Below are 12185 nucleotides of genomic sequence, written 5' to 3' on the forward strand. Positions count from 1 at the left end.
CTGCTGCAGATGCCTAAGTACGCTAAGTTTCTGAAGGAGGTGATAGCCCAGAAGACCAGTTGGGGGCAGGTTGACACTATTAACCTAACTGAAAATTGTAGTGCTCTGCTGCAAAGGAAATTGCCTGCCAAGCTGAAGGACCCTGGAAGTTTCACTGTCGACTGCCTCATTGGGGGCTATAAAGTGGAGAATGCTCTCTGCGATCTAGGCGCGAGCATCAATCTAATGCCACTATCGGTGTTCAAGCAATTGAACATCGGTACTTTGAAGCCCACCTCAGCCACACTACAGATGGCAGACAGATCTGTCGCGTATCCAGAGGGCATCGTGGAAGACCTACTGATTAAGGTTGGGGAATTTATTTTTCCTGTCGACTTTATGGTCTTGGACATGGAAGAAGACAATGGAGTCCCCCTACTGCTAGGACGTCCCTTTCTTGCCACTGCTGAGGCAAATATAAACGTGAAAAGGGGAGAGTTGACAATCTTCATGAGAGAAGAAAGTCAAACGTTTTCCCACAAACCGAGAAGCATGGATGGAAGAACTGAGGTGTGCAAGGTGGTGCGTCTGAAGCACCAAGTGACTACTGAAGAAGGAGGATCGAGTGCAGTCAGAAAAGTGAAGCAGAAGGACTTTTATGAGCCTCACATGGAGATGATGGCTTCCACTGACTCGGAGCCATTAGCATGGATCGATGCTGACCATAGTCGCTCTTCACCGGTGCACGCGGTGATCACAACTGAACCCCCTAGGATGGGGGGTAAAATACCAACTACTGTCAAGGGAAGAAAGATAACTGCTCCAACACTGAAGGAGCCTATCCCGAGAGAGCCTGAAAAGTGGTGGCTCACCAAGACTTGGAACGATCTATTTCCTCATGGAGGAGGAGCCAAACGATCACCTGGAGGCAACTCTGGGATGAAATGGGATCTCGGTTGATATTTGAAGACGTCGGGCACACGACGATAAAAAGGTGCGCTGCATGGGAGGCAACCCATGAAAGGTATCTTTTATTGTTTTATGTATTTCTTTTAGTGTGTTTGCTCAGTAGGCATCACCTCTCCACCAATGTTTCAAACTTATTTCTTTGCGTAGCTTTGAATAAGTTTGGGGGGTGATATGGTGGATGGTGAACCTATGAGCATGTTTATTGTTTTCATGTTATTTTTGGGTAGTTTTAAAATTTTTGGGTAGTTTTAAAATTTTTGCTTAGGATTTTAATTGACTTGGATGAAACTGAATGGGGTCGGAGCAATTTGAATTGAATTCAAGCATGTTTGTTGGATGAGTTGCTAATGATGCTTTATGTTAAAATGTTTGTGAAAACTTGTTGATATGACCAAGCATGCTTGTATGTCCTTATTGTGATTTGCCTAAAGTGAATTGCTCGTTGCATTGTCCTTTGCCATAACCCTGTGAGACTTGAGCCTATATATTTCTAAATGTGTGATTATCGTCATTGTGTTATATGTTTCTAGAACTTGCTCGCGATCTTCCTTGAGTCTACATAGTGAGTATAGATTTAGGAAGTGACGTTAGGCCATCCGTTCTAGCCTTATCTTTACTTTCACCCTAAAATAAAAATCATAATCCTTTGTTAGCCATATTTGAGCCTAATAGCCTATTATTTGATAACTTGGGGTTGTATATATGCTTGAAAATAAGTTTGGGAGAAAAGAACACTTTTGGATGATAAGAAGAGTTTAAAGATGAAGTATTGGCTTGAATATCTTTGGGAAAGTGGATGTATGCTTTTAGTTGTGAAAAAAAAAGAGTTGTAAAAAAAAAGAATAATTTGGTGGTATAAGCTAGGCGAAGCCTAGATGGGGTATAAGCTAGACGAAGTCTAGAAATGCGCAAGAAACCAAGTTTGGGGGAGAATTGGTAGATGAGAAGAGTCTATAAAGACTACTGAGGAGTTGAGTTGTTTTAAGAACAAAGTTATTATAGTTTCGAAAGGGATTATAAGTCACTTTGGCCAAATTTTCCTCACCTAACCAAAAAGCCTGCATTACAACCTACAAATAAGACCTTTCAGATCCTTGATTTATAGTCACAAAATAGTAGAGGAGAGGTTAGATTTCGAGCAAGCCTATAGTAAACTATGCATGATTGATAGATTTGAGAGCTTGTATTCTACCTATACACTTTGAGAGTGGGAGAATTACACTACATATCTATCTTGTGAGGGCAAATTGACAAGGTTGCATACGTGTTAGTAACTTGAAGCAATGATCAGTTGGTTTACATGTGTGTTAAGTTATTGATGCATGCTATTGTTTATTAACTGAGGCAATGATGAGATCCAACTTATGTGTACGAGTTTATATTTGATTGTTGTCTGCTTCTTCTTTGAGGACAAACAAGTGATTAAGTTTGGGGGAGTTGATAAACTCGTATTTTAACTGTTTTATTGGGCGTTAAACGTGGTGATAATTGGTTTTTAAATACATATTACTTGAGTTTACGTTCATATTTCACTATAAAGGTGCTTTGATGAGTTTATCAAGTGTTTGAAGTTAAAATAGGTAAAAAAGGGTCAAAATGAGCCAAGCCATGACTGGGGTCTGCTTCAAACGTTAATCTGCCAATCAATATGGGGTCCGAATCCTATTTTGAAAGTACCATTGTCTTCATCATCGAAAGAGCTTCGCGTGGGTACCTCACACGCCCCAATCGGAGTTCGGATGAGAGAGATATGGCCGATCTACGAAAGCCGCGCGGACTGTCGGGAGCTACCCGGCCGGGTGAATTTTATGTGCAGTAATTCCACCCGGCCGGGTGGCAAATTTTGTTCATAAAAAGTCCAGAGATTTCTACCCGACCGGGTGGATTTTATGTGCAATAATTCCACCCGGCCGGGTCCGTCTGACTGACGATTTTTAGCCCAAACGTGATTTTTTTGAAGGAAAAATAAAAGAGAGAAGCTAGGGCAACGAAAAATCATTCTCTCCAAGCCGCAAAAACACACACTCTCTCTCTAGGAAGCACTCTTGGAAGAAGATTGGAGATTCAAGCTTCAATTCCTCCGCCAATTGTAATCCGTATCATGGTTTCCCTTGTTTTTCTTAGTTTTTATTTGTTTTCTACTTTGAACATGGGTAACTAAACACTTTGTGTAGAATTCTTGGTGAAGATGCATTGATTCATAGTTTTAATCCAATTAATTTCGTTTTTATCTTGCTCTTGTAATTGTTTTAATTATTCTTGTGCTTTTTCCTATCAATTGCTTGATCACCAATTGGGAGTGTTAGGATTTCTTAGAGTAATCGGGAGATGAAATATTTAATCTTGAAAGAAGAATAATTCACACCTTAATTCAATAAAACTCGGGAGAGTTGAGATTATGAGTGGGATCTTTAATCTAATCAAACCTTTGGGAGTTAGGTCTAAGATTTAGAAGGGGACTTCACTTATTACACCTAATCTACAGATTTCTCACCTCGGGAGGGGGTTTAATCTACAATTGTGATTGATTCAACAATTCTAGAGACTTTAAATGGTAAATTGGTTTTAATTGGGTTAAGCTATGAGTTGTGCATCGGATCCTTGAATTCTGCATATTTCTCCATCATCTACACAACTTGCTTTATCACTCTCTTGTTTATTTGTTCTATTTTATTCTCTGAATTTACATGCTTTTAGTAGTTGTTAGTTTCAAAACCAAATTTCTTGATTGTCTGGATAGTAGTTGAAATTTGTTCGTGGTACTTAGGTTTACACTTAATTGTCTCTGTGGGATACGATATACTCTTGCTTGCTAAATGCTACAATAACCCCGTACACTTGCGGGTATTAATTGGGTAAAATAAAGTTGAGTCAGCTTCTCGCTATTGCTGCATTGCACAATCTTGAGATTCATCAAATGGATGTAAAGACCGCGTTTTTAAATGGTGAACTAGAAGATGAAATCTATATGGAACAACCCGAAGGGTTTGTAGTACCTGGACAAGAGAAAAAGGTATGCAAGCTAGTAAAATCTCTATATGGATTGAAACAAGCGCCATTGCAGTGGCACTTGAAGTTTGATAATGTGATGTTATCAAATGGGTTTAAAATCAACGAGTGCGACAAATGTGTCTACATCAAGAGCACTAATAACGGTCATGTTATAGTGTGTCTATACGTTGATGATATGTTAATCTTGGGTAGTAACACTCAAGTAATTAACGATACAAAGGTCATGTTAAAGAGAAACTTTGACATGAAAGACATGGGTCTAGCCGATGTAATTCTTGGAATGAAGATTCTAAGAACGTCTGATGGAATCATCTTAACACAATCACATTATGTTGAGAAGATATTGAATAAATTCAAAGCCTATGATGGCACGCCGGTTAAGACTCCAATTGAACTCGACGTTCACTTGAGCAAGAACAAAGGCGAGCTCGTTGCTCAAGAAGAGTATGCACGGGTGATCGGATGCATTATGTACTTGACTAATTGCACTCGACCTGACATTGCTTGTGCCGTGAACAAATTGAGTCGTTACACGAGCAATCCAAGCAAAGAGCATTGGAGAGCTCTTGTGAGGGTTTTGAGATATTTAAAACATACTCAAAATCTTGGGCTACACTTCTCGAGATACCCCTCGGTACTTGAAGGGTACTGTGATGCCAATTGGATATCCGATAATAGAGACTCACTTTCAACAAGTGGATACGTCTTTACTATTGAGGGTGGTGTTGTATCGTGGAAATCCACAAAACAGACATGTATAGCCCGATCAACAATGGAATCGGAGTTCATTGCCTTAGATAAGGCGGGTGAGGAAGCCGAGTGGCTTAAGAACTTCCTTGAAGATATTCCATGTTGGTCTAAACCAGTGCCACCAGTGCTAATCCACTGCGATAGCCAAGCGGCTATTGGAAGGGCAAACAATGGTTTCTATAACGGTAAGTCTCGACATATACGTCGACGACATAACACCGTGAGACATTTGATCACAACTGGCGTGATTACAATTGACTATGTGAAGTCAATAGATAATCTAGTGGATCCGCTAACCAAATGGTTAAACCGTGATCAAATGAACAAGTTGCTAGAGGGAATGGGTTTGAAATCCACAAACTAAAGAACTATTATAGTGGTAACCCAACCATGATGACTGGAGATCCCAAGAACTTGGTTCAAAGGGACAACTAAGCTATGAGAGTTCATGAGAAACACTCAACTATATCTATTCCCTAGAGAGCAATAGAGTGTTAGAGAACTTGCCTAGTGGTAAAGGCTCAGTCTATGACTTTTAATGGTTCTTAAGGATCTCAAAGAGATGGAGTTCTCAAAGAGACCAAGTATGGCAAGGTACTTGACTAAGAATCGCCTATGTAAGTGCGAAGTGTGGTCGCTTCATAAAACGCACTTATGAATCCAAAGTGGTGTCCAAGACCGCAATGGACACAAAACGTGAGAACGGATGAGGTTGAGGTGTTTAAGCGTTAACACCATTGTCTCGGTGCACGCCGTGGGGGATTAGTTCAAAGCATCGCGCTACTAAGCCGCATGTGTATCCGATGGTGTCGACTATGGAAGGTTCAAGGCCAACAACTACCTATCCTTATGCTTATATATCTCTCGAGGGTTGAGCTTGTGTCTGCATGCATATGCATTTGGCTATTTCCACTCATGTGTGGGATTGTAAAAATCATGGAATAAATATGTCCGGTCAATGGATTTTGACCAAATAATAAATGTGACGAGACATTTAATTTTGTGAAATTAAATGACATAGCGTCGATCTACATTTTACGTAGATAAATGTAGTATATTCACTTTCTCAAATCCGATTTCCGGTGAGTGAGAAATAGTGGATTAAAGTTGGACATAATTAGTTTTTAATTAAAGCTTGGAGTTGGAGCTTAGGGAATAATTAACTAGTTTTAATTATCCCACATTGGAGGATTAACACATCTTTTAATGTGTATAAATTAAGTGACTTTATGTTACTTAATAATTATAGTGGACCAAGATGGGTGAAAGAGCCCACACGCGCGCGCCGCCGCCGCCGCCCGCCCAAGCCAGTGCTCGTGCTCGTGGTCGCAGGCCCGATCCCGATCTCGATCTCGATCTTGGACTTGGATCTTGGCAATTGGTCTTTGGGTGGTCTTTGGGCTTGGTGCTTGGCCCAAACTATTCTTTTTAGACCACCGCCGAGTCAGCAATCCAAGTGGCTTGACACGTCGTCAAGCGAGGCACAGTCACGGCTGCCACGTGAGAAATCCACACGCTCCACACGCGAATGACACACTCAGTTACGAATCTGCCATAATGAGCCTTCATGGCTTGGTTGACCCTGCATGGTGGCTTGGCCTATAAATAGGTTAGCCATACCACTGCATTAGGACACACATACAAGCATTCTCTGCATAAGCTCTCTCCCTCTCTCTGCATTGTCCTTCTGTCGAAGCTCTGCCCTCTCCTCCATCCAGCTCGCCGGAGCTCTGCTGATTGCGGTGCTGCATCAAAAGAGACGTAGCCGTTTTACCTTTGGGGACGACACGCCAAACCGAGAGCACTACCGGGGCGTATCTCGTCTTGCGGGAAGAGGCCTCCTCGACTCGGCTATCATATCATACTGAAACCAACAAAACAATCATCCATTTGACTGAAACAATCCATAAACTCAGAATTCTTGAACAATATTAGCAGAAAAAGAAGCAAAATAATGATAATAACAGGAGAGAATGAGCAAACCGAGTTGTTTGTAGAACTTGCTCTTGTCATCGTCGAGGGGTTCTTGAGAAGCTCTTAAACTGAAATTTGAAGAAGCGCGAGGTTTCGGCCAATAGTTCGGCCAGCTCGGCCGCCATTTCTAAGGTTTCTGCCGGCTGCCGGAAAGCACGCTTTTTTAGAACTTGCTAGTGGCGCCAGGCTCGCGCACGTGCACCTACAATTTTGTTCACATAATTATTTGTTCTGGATTAGTATTTTCTACACATTAGTGAATTTTTTAATACTCCTTTTCTCATCCTAAATGTAGTTTATAGTAGTAGAAGACAGATAAATTAACAGTGATAGAGTTGAAATGGATGTTTTTGTTAATAGAAAATGATTCAATTTAATTGTGATTGAGAGAGTAATCGGATTTTATTTTTATTAGCACCGTTTTTTCAAACAATAAACAAAAGATAATTTTGCATTTTGGAACATAAAAATTAATAAAAGACGTTCATAAGCACATTAGTGAAATGAATAAGGAGTAGTAATGAAAATCAAGTTTTCACCAACTTTTTCTAGGATATATTTGTCCAAAAAAACGAGTCCTAACTCATTTTGCCACAAAGTTACGTCTCACCAAAATACTTACACAACCAAAACAACTTACGCTGAACCAATTTCTCTCAATAGGAAATGAGAGGAAACTGAAATCTCGTATCTTGATTTCTTCATCCGATGAATTTGGAGAGAAAAATACCTAATTTAATTTTTTTTGGCTGCCCTTACTACTCTAGGACATAATATATACATATATTTCCATGCAGCATGCTGTCAGCTTATTCAAATCTAAAGGGATTCTGCAAACTGAGGGGCATCTAGATCAAGTTCTTGCTTCATGATACAGTTCATAAGCCAATCACTGCTGAATGTCCAAATCCCCAAATTCAGAGCTGATACAGCTTCTTCCATGTCTTCCTCACAAGCCACAAAGATGGTTTTTGATACCTCGTGTGTCTCATTCTGTGTTCTGATGGCCTACAATGTGAGATATGGAAAAACTCTGGTTATAATGTGACTGTAAACTTTAAATCTCATATTGTTTCTTTACAGTGTTTGCCTTTTGAATGACTTACATTTGCTCCAGCTGACTTGACAATTGCTGACAGAGTCTGGAAGGGAGGTTGCACATGAGTTGCCAGCCATATATCGAGACCTCGAAGCAATGAACATGGATTTGCTCTTGCTCTGACGACTGCACTCTTGAGCTCAACTCTGTACTTAGTTTTGTAATCTTCGTCATTTAGAATGAACAGCGTCTCATCTATATTTAAGGAGATTGAGGTTCAGCAGGCGGATAAGATGTCCAAGTAGATATTACCAGTAAAAAGAATGTAACCTACCTAGAAATTTGCCCTTCTTGAAGCTTTCTTTCAACCAGGCAGGTGAGATGACCCAGGCTCTGCATACAAAAAAATTGTAACTTCATTTGCCAATGGCAAAAAAAATCATCATTGATACTCATCAATGCTTCAACTACACACTTATCATGGATCTAAGCATGAATGCTGCAATGATTAAAATCTAAAGATGCAGTCAAGTTGCTTCACTTCAACACTCAGATTCATTTTGTAAGAAAAACATTGCACTATTTCCTTAGAATCTTAGAAAGCGTTATCAGAAAGAACTGACCCTGAACAGAGAGCAGTGCAGAAATTTAGTGTCTTTCTCACTTTCCCAGTGACAACATGCGTACTTAAGCTTCCATCAGAAGTGACAATTCCACCCAGATCTTCAATTATCTATATAACCAATTTGTCATTACACATGCAGAAATTTATCAAAGCATAAGTGCTGAGAGAATGATTCAATAGCTGTGTACAAAATTTATACCTTGGTAAGATATGATTTCTTATCAGCATCAGCAATATTCATCAGCATAATTCTATGAGATTTTGCTGTAAATGGGATTTCTGGGATGTCAAAATCTTTCCTTGTGATATTACTGGCTCCAAGATCCACTTTTTCATGCATGCTATTACTCTCATTTGCTAGTGAAATATCAGGATAAAAATTATTTCCAATTGTTGACAAGCAGTTTCTATCAAGAGAATTAGCAACTCCGCCATCACGTGTCCAACTAGGTGAGTAAGAAGATGATTGATGGACCTCCGAATGAGTGCCCTTTACTTTCTTTGACATCAATGAGGTGCAGGAGGTTTCCCACACCCTTTTCTTATTTCCATCCACTGAACAAGAGAAATTATCCTCATCATCTTCCCTTAGACCTTCCAGTTTTCCAGAAGCATTAGCCACATTGCAAATTTTTGCAGCTGGCAGAATGCCTACATCTTGACACCCTATCAGAAGAAAAATGCACATCACTTCAAATTAATGCTATGAAAGAGAAAAACTGGAAACTTATATAGCTATATCCGTTAGAAAAATGCTTGAGTCCTAGCTCTAGTCTAGAAAATAAAAATGAAATACAAATATCATTATTATATGCAAAACTATTTACTGATGGGAAAAGCCACTGAGAATAGCATAAATGAACATGCATAAGCCCTTACTAGCCTATCATTTCTTTAGGCAACTTAGCCAGCACCTCTCCTGCTATGTTGGCCATGAAAACGGCTCAACTCGGATCCTCAAGGGTGATCCCACATAAGCCAAATCCAAACTAGTGGTGGGTCAAACACAATAGACACTGAAAATATACTTGGTAGGGTAGATAACTCATCTATCTTGGAGTTATATGACCTAAAATGTGTGTTCTTATCATATTTTGTTTATTTATCTTCCCTACCAAACTGCCCCTAACTTAACTAATATCTTGATAACTGATCCAGCAATGATTATTTGTTTTTCTGATGTTCTGAATACAATTATCAATGTCCACGGATAAAGTATGTGAAAGATTAAAATATTCAAGAATCAAAACCCGAATTAATGTACTTACCATCGATAGGAAGCTTTCCTGTCCCTAGTATATCAGACTCATGATACCCACTTTCAACTATCTGGTTATTTTCTTTAGAAAGAGGCCCTTGGCCCTCAGCAACATGAATCAGTTCTTGGTTTCCAAGAGACAGTTGAATAGGTTTCACCGGTAAACTTAGATTTGGTAGCTCTGCTGATCCAGATGAGCTCGCTTTGAGAAGATGAGACGACATTAAAGTTGAACCACCAGGAAAGCACAGTGCTTTTCGTATATCAGACTTGATTGGGAGTTTGTGAGCTCTACCATTTTTTGCAACCTCACCAATTACTGTAAACCCCTGTGTTCATTTTACAAATTTCAGTTTTATGAGCTTCCAAGGGGAGAACGAGTTTACCAAGTGTCAAACTTAATGCTAGATTATCTTAACCAGCCATCTCTAGTCTAAGACCTGCCATTGCTCAATCACAATTACAAAGCATCTGTAATGTACTCTATAATAAAATACTACTTATAAATGGTATAGAATTATTATATTTGCAAAAAACCATGCATCTACCAAAACTTGTTTTATTGCTGATGAACTTGGGCTATCAGAAACTATATCCATGAGTACAACAAATGAAATGCCAACTATTATAGTTTGAGCCAGTTACCTGTCTGATCCAAAATCCTTCTGATTCTTTGTCTCCCCAGCATAGTATAGTCTGAACACCTACACTATGCAGCCTTTCTCTCAATTCCGAGTACAACAAGCAACCAATTCCCTGAAATTATTCGAGTAAGAACAAAGTAAGCTCCAATACGATCCTGAAGTTCATAATGATATGGTAATGATAGACCATGATTCAGCAACAGTATCCACAGGCTTATTGAGGAAAGGTTAAAGAGTATGCTCAGAGCCCCCTTAAATGACACAAACCCTCACCAATGTTAGTCTAAATGCATTTTCTAACTAAAAGTATATATAATTAGTAGCCGTATCAAGATCTTAAGTAGGCAAGCGGCAGAGGAAAAGAACCTTGCGCTGAAAGATTGAGTTAACAGCAGCAAGAGGAACCTCAGCATACTGTGTATCAGCTGGGATAATTTGATAAGTAATTGCTGCAATGACCTGTTGACAGGGGGAGCAAGCAAAGAGAGTTGCAAAACGCGTCCATAATAGATCATGAACACGGACTGACAAACTGAAAACTATAATCCCAAGGATTGCAGCCACTATTATTATCATACCTCTCCAGATAGTCTTTCATCCTTGGACTTGAGAAGTAAAGTGCAGTATTTCCTGTAAATACATATTATCAAACATAGATAGCATGATATTCAATATAAATACAATTATGGTCGATCTACCCGTACTGTGGCAGAATTCAGCCAACGAATAACAGGTTAGCCAGCCCAGCCAACAACTAAGGAACATGCAGGTAGGTGTCTCTTACCCATTGGTAACACATCTTTGAAGGAACATTGATTCTTTTCCAGTATTGGAAGCAAAGTTCATCGCAGGTAGCTCTTTTGTGTAAAGAGCAAACACCTCCTGAAGCGGCAAATGGAAACATAATAGGTAATTTATATATTTTCACTCAAAATGTTGGGCAGAATAACAGAAATGGGAAGTGGCTAGATACAATAGATATACCTGCAGGAGGGACTTAGTTTGGCCAGTTAAATCTTTCGGATGAGCAAGTACAAAATAGCAATTACCTACGGATTAACTAACCATTATCATCATAACACCCCATGTCACCTTAAAACAGACTGTTATATCCCCTCCCAAAAAAAACATATGGAACAAAAACAAATACTTAACAGATTTCTCAAGTCCTTCGACCTCACCGTTGTCAGGTTCACTTGCTTTTGCGACCACTGCCACCAAAAATAAATTGATCCCTAAATAAAAAGAAAAAACAATAGCATTGCGAACTGGTGCATGAAACGAGTTCTTCACGTGTGCATGGAAGTAAAGGAAAATGACACGTGGCATGAAGAAGAGTTAGCTCAGTTAGTTGATTATAACTGCAAGTTAGTTACGGTTAAGTGAGAGTTAGTTACGAGAGTTCATCTATATAAGATGAACTCTCCTCATTTGTAAGCTCAATTCTCAGAATATCAATGAAATTTACTCTTTCTTCCTTCTATTCTCCTTCTCGTGGTTCAGTTCAAGTAGGTGCAATTCCGGTCGTTGTTCCGATTCCCGGCGACCCCGATTCCGCACCAAATGGTATCAGACTTCACGATCCATCGCCTGTGATGGTGGAAACCCGCTCCGGCGATCTGCGCCGACTGAAGGAGCGCTTCACGACCGCCATAGCTGCGTTCTCTGATTCTGATGGCGCTCGCGATTCTACTGAGTTCTCCAATATCGCCGATTCTGATCGTCGGCAGGAGGAGATCGACGCTCGCGATCAGACTATGAAGATGTCGATCCAACATCCATCGGCAGATCTGTTGCGGTTGGAGGACACATTTCGCAAAGCTATGGGCGATTTGTTCTCGAGGCTCGACGAGTCCAAGCGGAGGCTCGACGAGTCCAATCGGAGGCGTGATCAAGCTGATCGCACTTACGATCAAACCTTGAAGGAGCTACGGC

At 40.0% G+C, this 12185-nt stretch overlaps 1 protein-coding gene across 1 annotated transcript; it reads right to left on the reverse strand.

Annotated features, from left to right (window-relative positions):
* Window positions 1–7503: 7503 nt before the first annotated feature.
* Window positions 7504–11657, reverse strand: LOC121796646. Its single transcript, XM_042195454.1, has 12 exons — window positions 11648–11657; window positions 11235–11299; window positions 11035–11132; window positions 10829–10880; window positions 10617–10709; window positions 10252–10362; window positions 9617–9935; window positions 8548–9014; window positions 8347–8456; window positions 8058–8116; window positions 7791–7978; window positions 7504–7692 (listed from the first exon to the last, which is right to left on the reverse strand). Exons 1-12 carry the CDS (start codon window positions 11655–11657, stop codon window positions 7504–7506), a joined length of 1761 nt encoding a protein of 586 aa, XP_042051388.1.
* Window positions 11658–12185: the final 528 nt, after the last annotated feature.

Source organism: Salvia splendens, chromosome 3 (genome assembly GCF_004379255.2).
Source record: "Salvia splendens isolate huo1 chromosome 3, SspV2, whole genome shotgun sequence".
NCBI classification, from domain to species: domain Eukaryota; kingdom Viridiplantae; phylum Streptophyta; class Magnoliopsida; order Lamiales; family Lamiaceae; genus Salvia; species Salvia splendens.

Bases quoted from the DNA above. Each gene is read 5' to 3' on its own strand.
- LOC121796646 (XM_042195454.1), bottom strand. The intron at 10,710-10,828 runs GTATGATAATAA...CCCTGTCAACAG, and splicing joins ATGAAAGACTATCTGGAGAG to GTCATTGCAGCAATTACTTA. The intron at 9,936-10,251 runs GTAACTGGCTCA...AAATGAACACAG, and splicing joins AAGGATTTTGGATCAGACAG to GGGTTTACAGTAATTGGTGA.